At 42.4% G+C, this 25,064-nt stretch overlaps 1 protein-coding gene across 1 annotated transcript in view; it reads left to right on the forward strand.

The window, feature by feature from the left end:
* Positions 1-25,064, forward strand: part of grip2b (glutamate receptor interacting protein 2b) — a gene marked incomplete at both ends in the record, with an annotated part of 243,580 nt that overhangs the window by 205,803 nt on the left and 12,713 nt on the right. The window contains 8 exons of the mRNA XM_083939969.1: positions 2,781-2,936; positions 3,318-3,470; positions 3,598-3,784; positions 9,964-10,109; positions 12,468-12,548; positions 17,900-17,963; positions 18,221-18,366; positions 21,147-21,291. Of these exons, the coding sequence (XP_083796095.1) occupies positions 2,781-2,936; positions 3,318-3,470; positions 3,598-3,784; positions 9,964-10,109; positions 12,468-12,548; positions 17,900-17,963; positions 18,221-18,366; positions 21,147-21,291 (1,078 nt within the window). The remainder of the gene's footprint in view (positions 1-2,780; positions 2,937-3,317; positions 3,471-3,597; positions 3,785-9,963; positions 10,110-12,467; positions 12,549-17,899; positions 17,964-18,220; positions 18,367-21,146; positions 21,292-25,064) is intronic.

The following is a 25,064-nucleotide window of genomic DNA, read 5'->3' on the forward strand; positions in this document are numbered from 1 at the left end:
AGGAGGGTTAAACATCAAATGTGACTCACTCAAGTGAAGTGGTTCACTGCGGTCATTCGTTTGAAGCCGAAGTGCTCCCACATGGCAACTGTGGTGTTCAGCTTTGAAACCAATTCCATATTTGTTTTTATACCTCCAACTATCAAATACAGTGTCCTCTGGGTAACGCCGGGGTCCGCCTCCCCACATAGAGGCTGTGCGGCTGACAAGTGACTGACACGACATGAGACGAGGGTTAACTGATCATTACGTGGAGGAAGCGAGAGGGGTCAGTGGAAACAGTTGCACTGGACAGAAAACTCTTGTCATCTAGTCTCTTGGATAAAGGGACTCCAGGAAAATGGAAAAATGGAAATTATTGAGGCTGGCAAAGTTATAAAGCTCATTAAAAGTTATCATTCGTTCCATTAATTTATTGCTTATTGCAACAGGCCTTTTCAAGTCAAGGCATCCGCGAGAGCTTGTTGTATGCTACAGGTTTCGTCATTTTTCCTAGAGATTTTGGGGGAATAAATAAATGGAAACACAACCTGTCACACTATAAATAATGTGATCGTACCTCGGTGTTGCGGCCAGTTTTTAACCTAAGTTTTAAACCGTTCACCTTACAGGGGATCGCTTGCTGGACTTGCACGTCGGTGTTCAATTATACTCAGAGTCTTGCGTCTTCGTTCAAGATGATTTATTTTCCTTATATTCACAGAACATTTCATTTGACTTGGTGAGTGTGAGCGTGAGCGTGAGGTCTAAAGCAGTGTCGATTCCCCCTGTTCCACCCCGTCAATGCCCCATTTCCTGGCTCTTATCTTTTCCTAGAGATTTTGGGGGAATAACTAAATGGTAACACAACCTGTCACACTGTAAATAATGTGATCATACCTCGGTCTTCTGCTGCCAAGGGATGGTAGCACGACCCGAAGACTTGGCCTCGGATGATGTAGCCTAGAGTAACATGTTCAGCTACTTCTGTTGGTGAAGCGCTGAATTATCTTATAAACTCTGAGGCTTTGAGGTCATGTGTGTTTTATTAAAGGAGATGTGACATGATTACATATATCTCATAGCAGATATAGAGCAAAGTCAGCTGTTGAGCTAACTTAGTTTGTTATTGCTATCCTAAGCACTTCTTCTGGTTGCCTTATATCCCTCGGTAGAAGGAGGCTGATCACATTATTCCATTTAAAGAAAAAGTTTTTATTTTCAGAGTCAAATGAGAACACTGACACCACTCATGTCTGTACAGTTAATATGAAGCAACTGCTGGCAGTACGCTAGCATACCACAGAGACCTTTAACACAGGGACACTGCTAGCCTAGCTCTGTCCAACTGTAACAAGGTGTGGGTCAGTGTCACCAGCTAACATGTTACCATTAACACATTTCTACTGGTTTCATGTTGTTCCACTGATCAGAAGTTGATGTAGGGTACAGAAAACACCAGTGCATTAGTTTTGTTATTGCAATAGCAATGCACCAATGATGAAAAAGATGGAAAGTTAGAAAAAGGGATGTAAGCAATGAATCTTATGAACCATAATTTTTTTATGGCGAAGGAAATGTAATCAATGTGTTTAGACGTCAAGGTTTCACACCATGTTTTGGCGAGACACACTAATTAAGTGTGTTTGTCTTTAAAATTCTCATTACTGTGGCTGTTCAGCCTGGTCTCACTAAAAGGCGTGTGAATGACACGCTATTTCTCTTAAGCCATCTCGCGTATAATTACAACGCATGTCCTGTTTTTTGCGTGTCATTTCACGCCATGTAGTCTCAATTGACTTGTATAGTGCAGAGATGGCTTTGTCATTTCATGCACAAATGTCATTGAGGGAAATCCCACGTGTTCGTATTTCTCCGCTACTTTCGGGAGAAATACGAAGTGGTGGAGCTTTCTGTCAGAGGGTTGTTTTTAAATCAATATTTCATGTGAAGGATGGCTGAAATAACGGGCGTGAAATGCCCTAACCCTAACCCTAACCCTAACCCTAACCCTAACCCCTAACCCTAACTCTAACCCTAACCCTAACCCTAACCCCTAACCCTTAACCCTAACCCCTAACCCTAACCCTAACCCTAACCCTGGGGAACTACAGGCGTTAACTGACACGCGAAAAGCTTAATATGCGTAGACATGCACGCGAAATGTCATGCAAGTCATGAAAAGTGGCGTGCTATTTATACGCCCTCCCATGAGACCACGTTGGGCTGTTAGACAAGTTAACAAGGGTTAGCTTCTAATAAATGTAAGTCGAAACACTGTCCTCTGATCTGGTGATCATGGACAATGTCTCCCATCCCCTCCACGAAACCCTGGACAAGCTTAAGAGCAGCTTCAGCAGCAGACTCCTTCAACCTCGCTGCTTAAAGAACGGCACAGGAAATCATTCCTACCTGCTGCATCAGACTCTACAACGCTTCACAGCAACGCTCAGGAAACACACTCACATAATTTAAGTGACTTATTACTTAAATCCTACCACTGTAATGAAAAATGCACCTTTCTCTCTTCATCTTGCACCTTAAATCCACATAGTATATTGTAATATAGTGTTTTAAATTTGTGGTACTGTACTCTTCTTGTATTTTATATTTTGTATTTCTGATTGTTTTGCACCGCTGCTACGATGACCTAATTTCCCCTCGGGGATAAATAAATATGTTTTCTATCTATCTATCTATCTATCTATCTATCTATCTATCTATCTATCTATCTATCTATCTATCTAATCTATCTATCTATCTATCTATCTATCTAACACAGTCCTTCTTGTGTGTTCCAGTGAAGGTTCAGAAGTCGGATCATCCCCACTCCTGGGACCCTTGTGTGAACTACTGTCACCCGTCAAATTCCACCCTCTGCAACACAAGCGCCACCCTCAACAAGTCGTGGACCGCCTCAAATAATAACACCATCAACAGCCTCGACTACTGCAAGTGTAAGAACACAAACACAGACGCATCTGTTCATCAGACTTTTATTTTACTTTATATCTGTTTCCCTGTGTTAATGTCCATTGTGCAGCAGCTTAAAACACATGACCTGATTAAAAACACAGGAGGAAGTATTTACATTTCTATGCTACTTGGTGAAACTAGACTTCTGGCAAATGCAGCTTCTCATCTACTCCCACATACTAACATTACACCAAAAGTTAAGATGTTTCCACCTTGCTAGTTTATCCAAAACTTTGTGTAGTGGTAGAAACACGTCCCTCACAGATACTGAACAATACTGCATCACACTGTATCAAATTATAGGCAAAAACCTTCTGAAGAGGTATTTACTTCATTAACTTCTTTTCACTCTCTTTATGCAGCTCTGGTATCTGCCAGTTTCTCTCCTGGTTCTACGACTACATCGGGCCCCAGCAGCCAGAGCTCCAGCACCCTGCCCAGGCCTACAGTCCCCATGAGTCCACGTAACTCGCTGCTCAAACGACGGCAGAGAAAGAAAGAGCACAAAAGCTCCTGTAAGCTCAGCACGTCTCCCTGTGTACTATAATGTAATTTTTCTGAAGGCTAATTAGTAATAAAAAAAATCAATCTTGTGTGTGTGTGTGTGTGTGTGTGTGTCTGTGTGCGTGTGTGTGTGCATAGTGTCCTTGGCATCCAGCTCAGTGGGTCCGGGCGGTCAGGTGGTTCACGTAGAGACCAGTGAGGTCGTCCTGACAGGCGACCCGCTCAATGGTTTTGGTGTCCAGCTGCAGGGAGGAATATTCGCCACTGAAACGCTGTCTGCACCCCCACTTATCCGATTCATAGAGCCCGACAGCTCTGCAGAGAGGTGAGCACACGCGTCCATGCATGAATGAATTGCACATGACATCTTTACGGTCTTTAACAGTGTGTTTGCTCTGTAGTCAATAACCTTTTAGACACAACAACTTTAAAAATATATAAGAATTGGACTTTTCGACACTACAACATCAACAAAAAAGACAAACTGCCAGCTTTGGCGGATCTATTGCACAACTAAAGTTATTTGTATATTATCATGATACACACACACACACACACATATTTACACACATGTTTTTGTGTTTAACATTAGCAGCTTTACTTGTGCGTATTTTAATGTTAGTTCTCACTTGTGTTCCCACGCCATTTACTCCTCAGTAGAATGAGTATTAAAGTAATGAAGATGACTGACATATAATAATGCAGGTCACCCACTCATGGCTTAATGGTGGATAAATATATATGTGTGTGTGTGTGTGTGTGTGTTTGTGTGTGTGTTGGATTTAATGCTGTCTTACTTTTCTTGTGTGCATGTCAATGTTAGTGTTTGTGTGTGGGTGTGATACTGATGCTTGCAGTGTATTAACAGCTCTGCTTGGCTCAGTATGATGTGTGGGTGTGTAAACACTTTAAACCATTTACTTTGTGTACAAGAGTGTAGGAGGGGTTTTCCAAATATCGGCATGCGCATGTGTTCTCACAATGCTGATTCACACATATGTGTTCACAACTTCATGTCTGCATTATGTGTGTGTCTACTGATTGATGTTCCCATCGTATAACAGCATCTCTAAGTGCTGGGTGTGTTTCCACACCCCTAGGCCACACTCTCTCCTCCATTAATGCCCACGCTAACAACACTAATTAGTTAGCTTCCCCTCGCCCACGCTGGATGAATCGATAAATACCTTCCCTTCCTGATGAATCCAAATAAACCTCTTCACACCGCCCTTAATTACACAACAGTGACCAGCAAGGGCATCTTCCTTCCTAAGGGTTTAACCCATAATTATCATGCTTTTTTGCTGCTGGAAGTTGTTTATAAATGCTTATTTGGATTTCAAATGAATTTAAATATGTGTACTGTAGCAGTCCTCAGAAAACACTAATAAAGCAGCCACTTCTGGGCCGTATTCACAAAACATTTTCTTGTAGCGCTAGGAGCACTTAAAGTTCTTAGTTCAGAGTAATTTCTTCAAACCTATTCCCAACTTTTCCTCAGGGGTGGGAGGGACCCCTAAAATCAGACGGGGTTGACCTCGTTACTATGGATGACATCATGTTCATCCCTTCTATGGCCACAGTGATTGGCTGAGAGGGAACGAGTCCCTTAGGGCGTACTCACAGTGTCCTTCCGCACCGCGCCCCGGGATTTAGGGTACTTGTCCCCGCTCCCTCTCCCCCCGTGCCCAAGGCCTATTTGTACTCACACTACCTGGGCCTCGCGCAAATGCTTCCTGCTGTCCATACGTCATCACGCCGTAACAAGTCACACGCATTGATTGACGTCATGGCGATGTGTCTCTTTGTTTCCAAATCTTTCCATAGACCTCAGAGTTTTTGTGCGTCTTGTCGACTGTTTTTGAATATTTTCATCGACCAAATCTGCAGTAAACACTCCACCTCCGCATCACACCAACGTGAACCTTTCGCCGCCATTCTTGTTGTTGTTAAATGTCCGCGCATGGTTCGTCCTTCTATTTTCTATGTCCGAATAGGCGCACATAAATGACTTCAGAACCGTCGTAGGCCTCGTGCTCGTACTCGTACACGTGCACGCGCTCGTACATGTGCAAACGCGCTCTACAAAAGCCCACCTCTGGACAGTGTGAGTGCGCCCTAAGAGGGAATTTATGACAGAAACACTTGAATGTGGAAGTGAATGAACTGCAGCACTGTGTGGGGTCTGGATAGGACGTTTATCATCTGGAACAAAATCCTCCTGACCGACAGCTGGGAGACGCCAAAGATCATCTGAGCTGCACAGCTGCATTTTGCCTGTGGTCAAACAGCGGAGAGTTGTACCAACTTTAATCTGGGAGGATATTGGTAGTTTTCATTGGTTGTTGATGTGACGGCATCCCTGACCAACTCTAGTACGTACATAATGCCATCTCCATTAAGGCGATACCTTTTTAAAAGCTCACTATCATTTAATCTCTCCAAAATGCAGCAGCCATGTTAGTTCCTTCCTCATTTACTCTGAGTCCTCCAGAGGACTCCTATGTTTGTATAGATTTAGGAGCTACTTTTAGCGCTAAATGTTTTGTGAATTACACTTATTTGAAAAAGCTAGGAGTCCTAAAATTAGGAGTGAAACGTCCCTTATTTTTAATAGTTACTTCTAAATCAGCAAGTTAGGATCTACTCTTAGCCTTAAGATGTTTTGTGAATGCGGCCCCGGATCCTTTGCATCCTAACTGCCAGTACTGCTGTGTAGGTCAAACACCACCATGTCATCTGGAAGAGAGATGGAGCCCATCGTAACACCATAATCACATTACATTTTTAATGTAAAACTGACGCGCAAGAAGGGTGTCAAATAAATAATAACATTTTAACTAGAAAGGTAAGACATGATTCAGTGAATAGTGGTTTGAAGATGGGTTTTTCTAGAGATAGCTGACATTTTTAAGGCAAAATTCATACAAAGACATTGCTGATTAAAAATATGTTGCAGATAATGTTTCAACAAGTAATACAATTGATGCTACATTAGCAATACACAGCTAGGGAGCTAGGTGACAGAGCAAGACGTGCTGCTTTAGCCTTACACTCATTTGTATTAACTCAGGTATGCTGTACTAAGGGAGTTGTGTGTCCGTGTGTGTGTGTGTGTGTGTGTGTGTGTGTGTGTGTGTGTGTGTGTGTGTGTGTGTGTGTTTGGGCATACGGTCACATTCTCATCTTGATATAACACAATCATAAACCCTGAGTATACAAACTACAGATTGAGTCTGGGTTATGAAACCTACTCGGGCAAGACAAAGAATGAAAACCGCAAAATGAAGGAATAAAGAGCAAAAAAATAAGATGAGAAGATAAGATAAATGAGAATGAGGCTCATGACTGAACTGAGTTTATTCTCCAAACTATACAAAAACAAAAAATGGAGCAAGGAGACGGAGAAACAAAGGGATGAAGATAACAAAAAAATGGGAAAACAGGAGACTTGGCAGGCCCGTGGCTTAATGGTGGATAAATGTGTGTGTGTGTGTGTGTGTGTGTGTGTGTGTGTGTGTGTGTGTGTGTGTGTGTGTGTGTGTGTGTGTGTGTGTGTGTGTGTGTGTGTGTGTGTGTGTGTGTGTGTGTGTGTCACATTCATTCAGAAAAGTAAAATCCCATACACCTGGGAGTAGCTGCATGAAGGTGAAGCCTAGTTAAAGTGAGACAAATCACTTCCTCTTCATTCCCTCCTGTCAGAAGTCTCCTTGGGCAGTTAAAGGATAACTACTTTAATCATTTACTATCATTTAATAATATGGCTCTTGTTTCAGTTTAGTGCACCAATTATGAACCGCAGGTGTGAATTTTGACCCTTAAGCCGCACATACGCACAAAAAAGTTACTGCAGTTAGGATGGGTTGGGTGTAACGGCATTAAAAAAGGTTTAATTATGCTGTGAAAACGACCTGTTTAACATGGGGGTCATTGGAAACTGCTCTATTGTGCAAACTACTCCTACTGGAAACGCGGAGAAGTGCGGTTTTTGGCACTTCCTCCTTGAATCAACCAGGAAATCGCTGTGGTTGGGGCTTGAGTAGAGTTCATAGAAAAACAACCCAAGGATAAAAAGGTCAACAACCTTCACATTTAGCCAAACAAAAGGTATTTACATAATTAATTAATTTCAAAGTCAGTGCTAATGTGCTTTTCTTTCATTGCAGAACTGTTTTATGTAGCTTATGTCAGCTTTAGGGGTGTCTCAAATCTTTAATATCCAAACAGCGGCATTTGAAAGCTACAGTAGCTAAAAGTGACACAGCAGGGAGTCTGAAGCTCCTTCTGGCGTCATCTGTCAATGTAAAATTAATTAAAGAATATAACATTATTGGGACAATACTGAAGATTAGTACACCTACATGCTTGAGTCTTTCTTTCCCCTCTTGGTGCGTTGTACGCCCAGGGGTAATCACATCTGAATAGGCACAGAAAATAACTACACAGGTTGTTATTGGAGACCATCATCTTGCTCCGCTTCGAGGAAACATTACAAACCATTCAGATTGAAGTACTGGATAATCTCAGACACATCCTTATTGAATACCTCTTTTGATGGCTTTACAAACTCTGACAGTACTACTTTTGTCAAACCTTTACCCATCTCCCCATAACCCGTTCTAGACGTTTCCCAAAGTCTATTTCATAGATCTCTTTAGGGATATCACACCCACTGAAAAAAAAAAGGCTGTTTAAATAACTAGAAGGTCCCTAAGAACTAGTTCAAACCCAGATTGTAGGGCCCAAAACTGGTCACAGTTTCTCAGAAAAGGTCTTATTTTTAAAAATGAAAACACAATTTAACCTTTATTTGTATATGTGATCTCACTGAGACACAGGATCTGAAGGGTCTCAAGTAGACATGGTCAGGACACAAAAAGAAACAAGACACAGTGTTACAGACAGGTTGCACATACAAAGACAAATGAGGATGCAAGTCAAGTGCAAAAGTGCCAAAGTGGTAGTTTAAAAAGATCAACAAGAACAAAAGCAGAATAATACTCACACTGTCCTTCCGCACCGCGCCCCAGGCTTTAGGGTACTTGTCCCCCCTCCCACTCCCCCGCTGGCCAGCCCATTTGTACTCACACTACCTGGGCCTCGCGCAAATGCTTCTTGCTGTCCATACATCATCACGCCGTAACACGTCACACGCATTGATGACGTCATCGCAATGTGCGCTTTGTTTACAAATCTTTCCATAGACCTCAGAGTTTTTGTGCGTCTTGTCGACTGTTTTTGAATCTTTTCATCGACCAAATCTGCAGTAAACACTCCACCTCCGCATCACACCAACGTGAACCTTTCGCCGCCATTGTTGTTGTTGTTAAACGTCCGCGCATGGTCCGTCCTTCTATTTTCTATGTCCCAACAGGCGCACATAAATGACGTCAGAACCGCCGTAGGCCTCGTGCTCGTACACGTGCGCACGCTCGTGCTTGTACATGTGCAAACGCGCTCTACAAAAGCCCATCTCTCTCAGGCGGGCAGTGGTCACGCGGAGCGGGTGCACTCACACTGGTCAAACGCACTAGGCTTGACCCGAAAAAACGGTTTTGGTGCCGTGCGGAAGGACAGTGTGAGTGCGCCCTTAAAAGACAAATTACTAAAAATCCCTCTCTTAAGTTTCCTACAAGCCCAAAAGCATTACAGCTAAAAAGTGGGAAATATTAAAAGACATAATTGTGGGATATCATGACAACATGCCCATTCCCAGAGCGTCATATACCGTCACTTTGTCACGGCCCTTGGGGTTTAAAATCGATGCACAAGGCTCTCATGATCATCTTTGTGAAAGGCACCATGCTTTCAACTGTAAACCCGTCCGTTGCCAATTTCAACGCTCAGAGCAGGTGCGCCAGAATTAAGAGTGACAAAGATTTGACTGTCATCGAGGAAACCACGTTTTTTTGTCCCATGCGTACCTTTAATGAGGTTACAAACTGTTTTCTTTTAACCCTAACCAAGTTGATTGTTGCCTCAACCTAACCCCATGTTCCTCGTGTTTAAAAAATCGACCATAGTAGAGCAGACTCGGCAGTAGCTCAGTCCATAGGTGACTTGGCTGGGAACCGTAGGGTAGCTGGTACAAGTCCCTGTGTGGACCATTCATGGAGTGTGGAGTGGTGGCTGGAGTGGTGCCAGTTCATCTCCTGGGCGCTGCCGAGGTGCTGTAGTGCAAGGCACCTAACCCCCAACCGGGCAACGGTCATTGGCAGCCCCCTCCCTCTAACATCTCTCCTTAGTAGCATGTATAGGTCCTGTCTGTGCATGTGTGTGTATTTTGGGCCTCTGTGTGTGTAACATGATTAATAATGAGAGTAAAAAATTCAAATTCCCCGTTGCGGGATAAATAAAGTAATTCTTCTTCTTCTTCTTCTTCTTCTAACCAGTGCATTGACAAGTGACGCCAATCCTGGAATCACTAAAAATAAAAAATTAAATAAAAAAACCTTTGTACAAATGTTTCCAATCTTTCTGACGTCACCATAACTCCTGTTGCAGGTGTGGCCTGTTGCAGGTTGGAGACCGCCTCCTGTCAATCAATGGGATCCCCACAGAAGACGGTACACTTGAGGAGGCCAACCAGCTTCTCCGAGACGCAGCACTGACCAATAAAGTCACATTGGAGATAGAATTTGATGTAGCAGGTTTGTGATGGTGACTTTTGTATCACTACATCATATTACCTCTGATAGGATTTGCCTTTCAGAAAGATGGACGCGAAAGCAGCTGAGGACACACACAGCATCTTCGCTGTGTGTGTCCTCAGCTGTGTCAAGCGGCAGCGAGCAACAGTTGCGCTCTCTCCTTTCCGCACTTTTTAGCTATTTTTTCTTATTTACTGTCTTTTTATTAGTGCTTTTTCCTGTAAGTCGTCGTGCTAACCTTCTGTTCAGGGCAGTCTTAGAGGTACAAGACAGGTTCCTCCTTGAACAGCAGCAAACACAGTTCTTTGATACTATTGAAGCATGGCATGCAGAGTATTTATACTCTTGACAAAATATGCACAGGGCCTTTTCATGATGCTAAGCTAAATTGAACGTGCTTACATGGCTCCTTGTAGTCACGTCTTCTGGTCAGCTGTCCAAGTGTCACACACATGGAAATAGATTTGTGCGCACACAGATCATCACAAGAAAATAGACTACCTAAATAAAGTCCACCTATCAACCTAACCCCCAGATATCTGCTATAATTATCTGGTTTACTACTCTGTATCATTTCCGTGTGGCTCTATTATAGCTCATGTAATCTGCGGGATATTGTAATTAGTCGGATACCTGTGAGGGCTGTTGCAATTCAATTTTCCTTGAGTATAATTAAAGAACATAAAGCAGCTGTTCACTGTGCATGATCTATTAGCAAGCAGTAGTTTTGTTGGAGAATGTACAAATTTGCACAGACAGCATGAACAGGGACGGACAGCATTATTACGGCGCTTCGCTGCAGGGCCTGGCATCTCCAGGTTTGTATGGCACTTTAGCAAAAGAGGTCAGAAACTCCTCACGGAAGCTTTTTGTGACAGCTTGACGCAAAGCAGACTCGTAAAACTGGAGGAGGCTCCAGTAAAACCATCCAGTTAAAACAGTGGATTTTAGAAATGAATACAGATTAAGGCACAAGAGCAAACATTGCCAAAACATTTCAACAGTACATACAATACACTAGGTATGCAGTTTATAAAACACCACGCATCCATCACTTCATGTTTACACCAAGACGTTGGAAAAGCATTTCAATGTGGTTCCATCCATTCAATAAAGCAGTTATGATTATGATTTGTCCAGACTAAGACTTGAATTGAGCTGTGTAGCTCTCTGCAGTTATGAATTGTGTTGTTTTTTTTTGTTTTTTTTAAATTATTGACTTTCTGAATGTTGCATAATTTAACGAGTTAACATAGCCAGCGAAAGGGTGAGAAGTTCAGCCATCTGTGAGGAACTCGGAGTAGAGCCGCTGCTCCTTTGCGTTGAAAGGAGCCAGTGTAGGTGGTTTGGGCATCTAGTAAGGATGAACCCTGGGCGCCTCCCTATGGAGGTGTTCCAGGCACGTCCAGCTGGGAGGAGGCCTCGGGGAAGACCCAGGACCAGGTGGAGAGATTAGATATCCACACTGGCCTGGGAACGCCTCAGGATCCCCCAGTTAGAGCTGGTTAATGTGGCCCGGGAAAGGGAAGTTTGGGGTCCCCTGCTAAAGCTGCTGCCCCCGCGACCCGACCCTGGATAAGCGGATGAAGATGAGATGAGATGAGATGAGAACATAGCCAGCAGTAATTATGAAAGATTCAAGATTCAAGATTCAAGAAGCTTTATTTATCCCGAGGGAAATTACTGTGCAACAGTTTTAATACAAAGATGGGAAAGGATCAGAGTGACAATAAGCATAAAAACATAATAAAATAAAATAAAGCTAACGTAAAATAAATCAAACAATTAACTAGATGTGACAGAAAGCAACAGACATTGTGGTTAAATGAGCATTTATTCTTTAATTAGCAGGATTTCTTTCCCTACCATTAACCCCAAAAGTTGATGCAGTCAATTCCGTCTTTCGGATTAAGTTTGACGCCGTTGAAAGGAATTTACTTATCATCCACTTCTTGCAGCTGTCATCAACTGTTCATGAAATTAAAACACTTTGATGTAAAGATTAAAAACCTGATGGACACTTAATGAACTCGACCATCAAGATCGCAGTGTGTGTGAATGTTACAAGCTTCTTGGGGAGGATCCTGAAGCGAGGAGCTGTTCCAAGAAGTGTCAATCGGTCGCTGTGAACACAACTTGCCCTCGTCATGTTTTTGCCTGCATGTACGGTTGTTTCACTTATGACTCATGCAGACAAACAGTGAGGATTTGAAGTCCCTGTTTGCCCTGGAGAAGAGCAATAAAGAGGAGATAAGAGCAAGAGCTGAATGGCTTGTAATTACAAATGTTAAGCAGGATGAAGACTTATTTGTTGCTCTTTTGTAATAATGTCTTTTTCCGCATGTGTTTGTATCGCAGAGTCAGTGGTGCCTAGCAGTGGTACGTTCCACGTCAAACTGCCGAAGAAACGGGGAGTGGAGCTGGGTCTCACCATCAGTGGTAGGAACACACCACACACACACACACACACACACACACACACACACACACACACACACACACACACACACACACACACACACAAACAAAACACTGAACTTTATATGATCTATTTTTTGTTTTGAACTGCTGGCAGAATCTTTAAATTGCACCGTAACCGGCACATTTTTAAATATTTAGAGTGAAAACATAAATACAACAGTCAGTATTATGCATTATACACACACACACACACACACACATACACACACACACACACACTAACAAAAGCACACTCTTAACTTTATATGATCTATTTTTTGTTTTGAACTGCTGACAGAATCTTTAAATTTCACCGCAACATATATATATATATATATATATAATATTGGAGTGAAGACATAAATCCAACAGTCAGTATTATAACCACCATACACACACACACACGCACACACACACACACACACACACACACACACACACACACACACACACACACACACACACACACACACACACACACACACACACACACACATTTTTTCATATTGGTTATTACACTAACGTTCAAAAGTATGTGGACATACTGCACATGGGTGATATTTGGGTCTGGCCACATTAAGTAAAATATAAATACATACAATGATATTTCTACATCTAGACTGTACTGTCCTTCCAACTTTGTGGCAGGCCTTTTACTTATTTATGCATGAAAATGCTCCATGCACAAAGACCAGTTTTCCCACTTCTGAGCAAGTTTATTACAGTGAACTGAAACTTGGTGTGAAAAAATCTTTTCAGTTAACTGAAATAGAAATAAAAACTAGATTTAGTCAAATGTGTCAACACAACAAACATGAGGAGAATCCATTTCAGTATTACTAATACAAACTGAACATTAACATATGAAGAGCTCTTTTCCAAAACGAGATAAAAGCCAAATTAAAAAAAAATGAGTTTGAGCCACTTTGCTGTATACAGAACCTTTTCACTGCTTCATCAGTGTTTCTGCCAAATCTCTATATTTCCTTGTTTAAAATGGTCTCAAGATGCAGTTCCTTTCCAAACCGCGACCAGCGCCAAGCCTATTTTTAGCCTAAACGCGATACGTCCTCTCGACCAATCAGAGTTCAGTGAGCGTTCTATGCGATCCAACATGGCGGCGCTCTGAAGCGGGAGAGTTTTTTGTGTCGTCCGTCCGTTCAACATGTTCAGACTGAGCCATAAAAAACATTTTGACCAGAGAAACTGAATATTACCCAAATGTGTGGGTCTGGGTAAAAATGTGATTTTCCTGAAAACTATTAAAATGGATTTATAGCGTTTTGGAAAAGAGCTCCTCATTTACACGTTACAAAGAGATCTGAGATTGAACAAGAAAAGGGGCTAAAAGACTCTCGTGTGTCTATTTTGCATAAAACTAAACACAACTCAAATGACACGCCTTTTGCTGTTTCTATAAAAAAAAATATTGACTCGAAAGCTTCAAGTTAAAGTAACAAAATCATCAATTTAACAAAAGTAAAAACGTGCAGGTTTTTGTTCTTTTAAGATAAACATTAAAAAAAACTTTTTCTTAATAAATAAATAAAAACAATAATAACTCAAGTGTTTGTCTGGCCTTCACAGAGCCATGTCTTCAACACCATCACATGTCAGGCCTTATCATCACCCAGCATCAGCGCCAACCTCACCATCACTCCTCAAGCTAAACGGGAACAAATCCCTTCAGTCAGCTTCTCAATTCAATGAAAAGTCTTCCCAGAAGAGTGAAGGCTGTTAAAGCTGGAGAGAAATGTCTGTGTGGCTGTAATGTCTATGTGTCAATATTACTGTATTTGGGTATCTATTTACTTTTTATGTTCATATATACTACTGTTCAAAAGTTTTAGGCTACTGAGGAGAGATTGTGTAAGTTTCATGTTGGAAATTAAGTGACCTAGAGGGCACTTTAAGACACATTTAGGCTCCTAGAGGGCACTTTAACACACGTTTATGCTCCTAGAGGGCACTTTAAGACACATTTAGGCTCCTAGAGGACACCTTAGCAAACGTTTAGACTCCTAGAGGACACTTTAGCACACGTTTATGCTCCTAGAGGACACTTTAGCACACGTTTATGCTCCTAGAGGACACTTTAACACACGTTTAGGGTCCTAGAGGGCACTTTAACACACGTTTATGTTCCTAGAGGACACTTTAGCACACGTTTATGCTCCTAGAGGGCACTTTAAGACACGTTTAGGCTCCTAGAGGACACCTTAGCAAACGTTTAGGGTCCTAGAGGACACTTTAGCACACGTTTATGCTCCTAGAGGGCACTTTAACACACGTTTATGCTCCTAGAGGACACTTTAGCACACGTTTATGCTCCTAGAGGGCACTTTAACACACGTTTAGACTCCTAGAGGACACTTTAGCACACGTTTATGCTCCTAGAGGACACTTTAAGACACGTTTATGCTCCTAGAGGGCACTTTAAGACACATTTAGGCTCCTAGAGGACACCTTAGCAAACGTTTAGGCTCCTAGAGGACACTTTAGCACACGTTTATGCTCCTAGAGGACACTTTAGCACACATTTAGGCTCCTAGAGGACACTTTAGCACACGTTTATGCTCCTAGAGGACACTTTAGCACACGTTTATGCTCCTAGAGGACACTTTAACACACGTTTAGGGTCCTAGAGGGCACTTTAACACACGTTTATGTTCCTAGAGGACACTTTAGCACACGTTTATGCTCCTAGAGGGCACTTTAAGACACGTTTAGGCTCCTAGAGGACACCTTAGCAAACGTTTAGGGTCCTAGAGGACACTTTAGCACACGTTTATGCTCCTAGAGGGCACTTTAACACACGTTTATGCTCCTAGAGGACACTTTAGCACACGTTTATGCTCCTAGAGGGCACTTTAACACACGTTTAGACTCCTAGAGGACACTTTAGCACACGTTTATGCTCCTAGAGGACACTTTAAGACACGTTTATGCTCCTAGAGGGCACTTTAAGACACATTTAGGCTCCTAGAGGACACCTTAGCAAACGTTTAGGCTCCTAGAGGACACTTTAGCACACGTTTATGCTCCTAGAGGACACTTTAGCACACATTTAGGCTCCTAGAGGACACTTTAGCACACGTTTATGCTCCTAGAGGACACTTTAGCAAACGTTTAGGCTCCTAGAGGACACTTTAGCACACGTTTATGCTCCTAGAGGGCACTTTAACACACGTTTATGCTCCTAGAGGACACCTTAGCAAACGTTTAGGCTCCTAGAGGACACTTTAGCACACGTTTATGCTCCTAGAGGGCACTTTAACACACGTTTAGACTCCTAGAGGACACTTTAACACACGTTTATGCTCCTAGAGGACACTTTAACACACGTTTATGCTCCTAGAGGGCACTTTAACACACGTTTATGCTCCTAGAGGGCACTTTAACACACGTTTATGCTCCTAGAGGACACTTTAACACACGTTTAGGCTCCTAGAGGACACCTTAGCAAACGTTTAGGCTCCTAGAGGACACTTTAGCACACGTTTATGCTCCTAGAGGGCACTTTAAGACACGTTTAGGCTCCTAGAGGACACCTTAGCAAACGTTTAGGGTCCTAGAGGACACTTTAGCACACGTTTATGCTCCTAGAGGGCACTTTAACACACGTTTATGCTCCTAGAGGACACTTTAGCACACGTTTATGCTCCTAGAGGGCACTTTAACACACGTTTAGACTCCTAGAGGACACTTTAGCACACGTTTATGCTCCTAGAGGACACTTTAAGACACGTTTATGCTCCTAGAGGGCACTTTAAGACACATTTAGGCTCCTAGAGGACACTTTAGCACACGTTTATGCTCCTAGAGGACACTTTAACACACGTTTATGCTCCTAGAGGGCACTTTAACACACGTTTAGACTCCTAGAGGACACTTTAACACACGTTTAGGCTCCTAGAGGACACTTTAGCACACGTTTATGCTCCTAGAGGGCACTTTAACACACGTTTATGCTCCTAGAGGACACCTTAGCAAACGTTTAGGCTCCTAGAGGACACTTTAGCACACGTTTATGCTCCTAGAGGGCACTTTAACACACGTTTAGACTCCTAGAGGACACTTTAACACACGTTTATGCTCCTAGAGGACACTTTAACACACGTTTATGCTCCTAGAGGGCACTTTAACACACGTTTATGCTCCTAGAGGGCACTTTAACACACGTTTATGCTCCTAGAGGACACTTTAACACACGTTTAGGCTCCTAGAGGACACCTTAGCAAACGTTTAGGCTCCTAGAGGACACTTTAGCACACGTTTATGCTCCTAGAGGGCACTTTAAGACACGTTTAGGCTCCTAGAGGACACCTTAGCAAACGTTTAGGGTCCTAGAGGACACTTTAGCACACGTTTATGCTCCTAGAGGGCACTTTAACACACGTTTATGCTCCTAGAGGACACTTTAGCACACGTTTATGCTCCTAGAGGACACTTTAACACACGTTTAGGGTCCTAGAGGACACTTTAGCACACGTTTATGCTCCTAGAGGGCACTTTAACACACGTTTAGACTCCTAGAGGACACTTTAACACACATACAAAAGGAAGGGCAAGTGACCTGGAGAATTACTTTCAAAATAAAACAGGAAATGCACAAAACAAAAAACCCAAAGACAGGACAAACCTCACCGCGCCGTGACATAAAGTTCACAAACCTCAAAATAATAGACACAATTAAAAATGTTTTAAACTAATACATTATGAAACTGTAACCTCTAAAGGCGTTCAATGAAGCTACATGTCTCATTTTAACCATAAAAAAGGTCTCCCAACAATTTCATGCATGGAAAGTTTTTGTATACATCAAAGTGAAAAAGAGATTGGTGAATAAGGCTTGAGCTTTACTTCATAATGCCACTTTATGAGCATTATGCTGTACTGTGGCTGTGTCTGAGACAGAACGGTGCAATGGTGCCATCTTCTGAATGCAAGTGTCCACAGCTGAAAGAGAGAAATATTTTACAGGGCAACACACTGAAAAAAATATATTTACTGTGACAAAAGGGTTATTTATTTGCCATTAACACCAACATGCTTTGCCTTTTTCAGTCTCAGTGTTTGTTAAAGAGTATTTGATTTGCAATGAGTGCAAATACAGTTAATAATAAATAAATAAATAAATAATTACACATTCAACATTCCTTCCATTATGTCAAAACACATGCAACCTGACACTATTTGGTGTTGATGATTTCATGTGATATTACTGTTACACTTTGTTGTTATTATCAGTAATACTTTATTTTATATTTGACAGCAACTTACTTGGTTGTTGCTGCTGCTGTTTAGTTTGATGTCATCTCCCTCCACAGCCAGTAAGAAGACAGGAGAGCCCCTCATCATTTCTGACATCAAGAAGGGAAGCATGGCCCACAGGTATCTTTACTATTATATTCTTTTGTAGGTATCATGTGTTGTTCTCATCTCTCTTCTAATTTATTTGTCCAACTCTGTGGTTACGTGCATCGTAATTGACGATAGCCTATGTATTACTCTGATCTCAGTATACTTACTAATTAAAAGTGCCATTGGTGAGTAGAGTTTGGCGGAAATATGACAAAGGATGCTGTAGGACAAGCATGACAGAAGCGATCGTATCTGGTTCCACCTCTTTGTCTCTGTCTGTCCTTCAGGACAGGGACGCTGGAGCCCGGTGATAAGCTGTTGGCCATCGACAACATCCGACTGGAGAACTGTTCCAAAGACGATGCGGAGCAGATCCTGCAGCAGTGTGAGGAACTGGTCAAACTAAAGATTCGCAAAGACGAAGACAACTCAGGTACACAAATTAGCAATACTTGATTTATTCTGGAATACTATATATATATATATATATATATAGAAGAAGAAGAACAACAACAATTACTTTTATTTATTCCGCAACAGGGAAATTGAATTTTTTCACTCTCAATATTAATCATTACACACACAGGCCCGAAATACACAAACAGGACCTATATACATGCAATTAAGGAGAGATGTTAGAGCGAGGGAGCTGCCGGCGCCTCGAGCAGTTGGGGGTTCGGTGCCTTGCTCAACAGCACCTCAGCAGTGCCCAGGAGATGAACTGGCACCTCTCCAGCCACCAGTCCACGCTCCATAAATGGTCCACACAGGGACTTGAACCAGCGACCCTACGGTTCCCAGCCAAGTCACCTATGGATAATATTTAATATATATATTATAATATAAATAATAGGAAGTGTAGAGGCCCTTGCTTTGAATGACTTCAGCACATCTGCGCCCACAGGACATCACTAGTTTCTCACACTGCTCTGCTTTGATCTGCGTCCATTCAAGTTCAGTAACTGTAGTGGGTTTCTTAGACATTACTTTGTTGCCTAGGTTTTTCCAGAGTTTCTGGGGTTTAGATCTGGACTCTGACACTTAGGGTCTGCTCACACTGTCCTCCCGGACCACGACCCGGACTTTAGGGTACTTGCCCCCCCTCCCTCTCCCCCCCGCGCCCCAGCCCCGTTTGTACTCACACTGCCAGGGCCTCGGCCAATACTTCTTGCTGTCCATACGCCATCAAGCCGTAACACGTCACACGCATTGATCACACCAACGTGAACCTTTCACCACCATTGTTGTTGTTGTTAAATGTCCGCGCATGGTCCGTCCTTCTATTTACATGTCCGAACAGGCGGACATAACGCTACAGCCGTAGGGCTCGTGCTCGTGCTCGTACACGTGCGCACGCTCGTGCTCGTACATGTGCAAACGGCTCCGCTAAAGCCCACCTCTTTCAAGCGGGCCGTGGACGGTCCGCTGGCCGCAGTTGAGCGCGGAGCGGGTGCACTCACATGTCTTAAAGGTACTAGGCTTTAGCTGAAAAAACGGTTTTTGCTGCGGCCAAAAGGACAGTGTGATCACGCCCTTACTCCTCGAAATTTAACTGACTTCTTTAGACACTTTTGGTTCAGTGGTGCCCAGTCTGACAGGGAACATAATGATAAAATTGAACTTTAGCATTGTCATGTCATGGTTTGGGGGATCATTTCTGCAGCAGGAGTTGGGCCTCTTGTACAGCTACATGGCAGGGTGAATGTGAATGTTTATGTGAACCTTCCTTTGCCAACATGCAACACCTTCACTGCAATTGTCTCCCAATCAGCTGCAATTTTCATGCTAGACAATGTCCTCTGTCACAGTGCAAAACGGGTTAGGTGGTTCCTTGAAGCTAAGAATATTAAAAAAGTGAAATGGCCGGACCAGAGTCTAGATCTAAACCCCATAGAGAATCTATGGAAAATCCTTGGCAACAAAGTAATGTCTAAGAAACCCACTTCAGTTACTGAACTGTGGCTGAGACAAGAAGAACAGCCCAAGATCAAACCAGAGCAGTGTGAGAAACTAGTGATGTCCTGTGGGCGCAGATGTGCTGAAGTCATTCAAAGCAAGGGCCTCTGCACTTCCTGTTATTGCTTTTTCACAAAATAAAGGTTTTTGTTGTGACTTGTGCCTCGGTTATTTAAAAAAACAAAAAAAAACATGCTAGTACAGCAGTGATATAGCCACAGTGGATATTCGGTCTTTAAGAATGAATCAAGTATAAATAACTTGTTCTCTAATCTTTGATCTCCAGTGTATATAAACTAGATAGTCATGATGTGAGGGATGGGTCATTGAACAACTGAAACATTTCCAAATGTGTTTTATTTGATTAGATAACGTTCGACGGCTCAACAGACATCAGTTTTTAAGGAGCTGCACTAACAGTGTTAAGCCACCAGGTGGAAATGTTGTCCACAACTCATGGACTCATGGAGAATTATCATCCGAGACTGTTACATGCATATGTATTGATTTCCAGTGGGAGAGTTATCATACAACAAAACAAAGATCAACAAATGCATGTATGGGATATAGTTAGTATAGTATAATGTGTAGGAAGATGATATATTGCTGGTGTAGTGGTCTAATGTGTGAGCTTTAATCCAGCTAAGGACCCTTGTGCACATGTTACTGATTTTACAGCCACCATCATGGATTTGTGTGATTTAACGCGTCCAGGTTGTCGGGAAGAGATGTCCCCTACTGTGTGTTTTGATGTAATTTTGAAACACCACACACACAGACAGACAGACAGACAGACACACACACACACACACACACACACACACACACACACAGACACACACACACACACACACACACACACACACACACACACAGTGAGGGATTGTGTAATCATGCTAGAATATGACTAAGAGGACATGATCACATGCACACAGACGCATGGGGTAAAATGCAGACATAGTGTGTTCTTGCTACATGATGACAAGGCAGTCTTATACCTGGTTACCATGGAAACTGTGTTTTCCTCACCAGCGTCTCGGGAAGAGTTTTGACCTACTTCTGTAATGAAATGCCTTTCAAGCATTTCACATGAACAGTCAACGTGATGCAGAATCAAGCAAAAGAGGTTCTAGTTTGTGTGTTTGTGTGTCTCAGATGAGCAACATACGCCAGGAAGTCTCATTAGTTAGTTGCAGTCGTAATGTTAGAATAACTTGTGCATGTCTGTGTGTGTGTGTGTGTGTGTGTTTGTATCAGATGAGCAGGAGACATCAGGCAGCATCATCTACACAGTGGAGCTGAAGAGGTACGGAGGCCCTCTGGGTATCACCATCTCAGGCACCGAGGAGCCTTTTGACCCCATCACTATATCCGGACTAACCAAGAGAGGCCTAGCTGAGAGGTACTGTACATGCTTACGGCCACATACGCATCATCTTTTCTTAGAAATCTAGGCTGCCAAGTTTGAGTTATAAAGTATTAGGTTTATGGATTCATTTGTTTTCACATATTATTATTGTGTTGCTTGAGGACCAGTCAACAGTATATATACAATATATAAAGACTAAATGGTGGTGTAGTGGTCAGCACTGTCGCCTCACAGTGAGAAGGTTCCAGGTTCGCATCCCTACTGGGGCCTTTCTGTGTAGAGTTTGCATGTTCTCCCCGTGTCTGCGTGGGTTTCCTCCGGGTTCTCCGGTTTCCTCCCACAGTCCAAAGACGACATGCACGTATTAGGTTAATTGATGACTCTAAAATTCCCCTTAGGTGTGAATGGTCGTCTGTCTCTGTTCGTCTCTATGTGTCCTGCGATAGACTGGCGTCCTGTTAAGGGTGTAACCCCGCCTCACGCCTGATGTCAGCTGGGATCGGCTCCAGCCCCCCACGACCCCGACAGGGACAAGCGGTTGAAGATGAATGAATGAATACAACTAAGGCCCTGTTTACAGAAACAATATTTTATCAGATGTGCGTTTCGTTTTGACGGCAAAAAGGTGTAAAAACACAAAAGTGTCTCATCTGCTCACGCTAGCTCATGTCACGTACGCACTTACACCACATCCATGTGCAGAGTACAGTTAAACAACAACAAACACGTCAGACTATTTCCATCAGTCGGCCATTCAAGTGTCCTGGATGGGAGCGGAGGCTATGGGAGGCTGTAGACCGTGCTGCAGATCCCTGTCACACTGTACAGCGTCCTGCTTCTCTGCTGTTAGGGAGAGAAGGAGAAGGTAGTTTCTACGTACGCACCAGCTCTGGGTGGTGTTGTATGGCAGTGCTTCACAGCACCACCTAGTCATCTGGCACACATATTACATTGACTGTCACACACTTTTGCGTCACACAGATTTCCTCCCAAAGACGTTTGTTTAAACGCTGAATGAAAAGTGAGAACACAACACCACTTTTGCATTTCCTTTCTTGATTGTATTCGTCTAAACGGGGCCTAACACTACTAAAGGTGCTAAAGATCTCTCTATATAAACCATAAACTGTGTTCACTGGCTGCATGGAAAATATATCTTCTTCAAATAACAATTAAATTCTGATAACTTCACTGTATGGTAAATACATTTGACCTGGTGCTTGTTAGAAAAAATTGTGACACAAGGACCAGTTCAGAACCAGAATCAAGTCATAATAAAAACAAAATGTATTCTTGTACAAGAAGAGAGCATAAGTACACTTAACGCCACTGTCTCAACAGGCTCTGAGGGCTCCTCAGAGCCATTTTAACATGTAGTTGAAAAGTAATGGTTGTCATTCAAGTTCAAATTCACTTTTATTTATAAAGCACAGTTAAAAAGACCTGTAACAGTCATCCAAAGTGCAGAGACAAAAACAAATTGAATGCATGTACAAGAAACAGGAAAACGTGCATCATCATCACACATACAAATGCATGTAGCACCTGCACATATACAAACATATGCACATACAAACACATATGCGTATGTGTATGGTTACAGTAATCATAAACAGCAGTGCAATATTTGTTAATTATTATAATTATTATTGTAAAAAATGCACACAGACATTTTAAACAAAAACTAGGCTGGATTAGATGTCCCTGTGGATCTGTGGACAAGAAAAAATGTTTTTAAAGCACAATTAAACCTCTACATGGAAACCGCATGTCTAAAATGTAATGGCAAGCTGTTCCAGATCTATCCTCAAAGCAATTTCAGTCGTTGGACCAGTCCCAGCCTGGTCAGATGCGTACATGAACTGATGAAGCCTCTTGGATGAGAGGTGAAACGTCTTCCTAGACAAACAACCAAGTCCAGTTGTTTTTGACTGAAATTGCTTTGAGGATAACGATGACCTGGACGAATGAGAACATTCACAGGCTTAAGCTGTTCCAGAGTTTGGGAGCAGTCACAGAGAAGGCACAATCGCCCTTGGTCTTCAATTTTAATCTAGGTACATCCAGCAACAACTCACTGGTTGACCGTCGATCTCTGGCTGAGTTACAGACTTGTATGAATTCTGCCAGATAAGTTAAAATCTTAAGAATAATGAATTACTCTTTAAAATCAATCCTAAAGCAGATGGGAAGCCAGTGGAGGGAGGCCAGAACAGGGGGGATGTGTTGACGTCTTTAAGCGCCAGTTTAAAGGTGAGCAGTCATGGGTATATATTAAGAAAACATAGTAAGCTAGCTCGGCCATTCCCATAGCAATCTGCAACTCTCATGCTGGCTCTGCTCTGAAAGGTCCCTGTTCTCACAGGGAAACACAAAACATTTGACATTTGACATTTACAGTGTTGACTTTTTCCCCATCAACTAGTAACTAGCAATGTTTTTATGGTAGTAGTCTACTGCCGAGGGTTTCAGGCTGCTGTTTTCTGGCCCTTTGAAAACTACATATTTTATAATTCAAAGCATCAAACATGAGTCTTGATTCACAGACTGCAGCCTGCACAACACTAAACAACTAACCTGCAGGGAGATGGCATGCGGGTGTATGCTATGTCCTTTTTCTGCTCTTCCGCAGGCAGCAAAAAGGAACACTTCACACAAACCTTGTTAATGTAGATTTGACATAAATGTTTTATATGAATATCTATAGTCAGCTTAAAAACCTACAATAGATTCTTTATTGTTTTGTCATTTTATTTTTACATAAGTTGTTCATGAATTTATTAGTGGACATGTGATTCTTAAAAAAACCTCAGGTAAGCTTCTCTGTGACTGTGTAAATTTGTGTTGGCCCTCCTCTCTACAGTGTCATGTTTCACACAGTGTCTGTCTCATTAGGTGGCGGATGGATCTGTTCCCACATTTGCAAAATGTTCTTCTGTCGCCTTTTTGGTGGACTGTATTGTTACATTGAATTGTGTATTTATTGATTTATTCAGTCTGGGAAAGCATCTAAGGCACACAACCTAGTTTAAAATGTTTGTTCCACTCGTGCCAGTGTTTGCATTACATTGATAAATGTGTTGTTCTTGTGTTGTTCCTACAGTTAAATGTTTAAACTTTACTGCACAGAATGATATCTCTGCAGAGCTGGACACTAGGATTGGCAATCCCATTTCCAGGGGTGGGCCTACAAGCATGATTTGTTGTATCACAAATTGTAAGAAGCCAATCCGGGTCCAATATTCAACACTGAAAATGGGAGGTGGAAGCTTTCAGCTTCACATCACACACTCAGAATGGACTTAACAGTAGATATATAAAATATAGTACTTTAGATTTGATCTCTTATGTGTTATCATGGCAGCACATACAGAAACTTGAGGCAGATTAAGGAACAAACTCACATTGCCTTATTTAGTCCTCCCGAGCCATGGGGTGAAAACCTTATTAGGAGAAATAATAGAGGACTCCTTAGGCAATAAATATAGGGATTCCCCACCAGCAGCTGAGTGTGCAGCAGGTGTGGTGATAGATGAGATAATGAGAAACACAATACAGCAGAGAGATGTGGTGGCAGCAAGTGTCTGCGGCAATGAGACTGAACAGGAGGTGAGGTAATGGTTTTCCTGAGTCATAATCATCCTCTGGTGAATTCAGCTCCAGTCAACAACTATTTATTTCAAAATCAAATGTCAGCTTTTATAACCGGCTCACGCATTATCCCACCAAAACACACCCAGAGAGGCAGCTTACCGCTCACCCTGCCACTCACAAAAACACTCTATGAGCCGTTTTTTGGGAGTTTG

Source organism: Echiichthys vipera (assembly GCF_963691815.1).
Source record: "Echiichthys vipera genome assembly, chromosome: X".
Classification (NCBI taxonomy): domain Eukaryota; kingdom Metazoa; phylum Chordata; class Actinopteri; order Perciformes; family Trachinidae; genus Echiichthys; species Echiichthys vipera.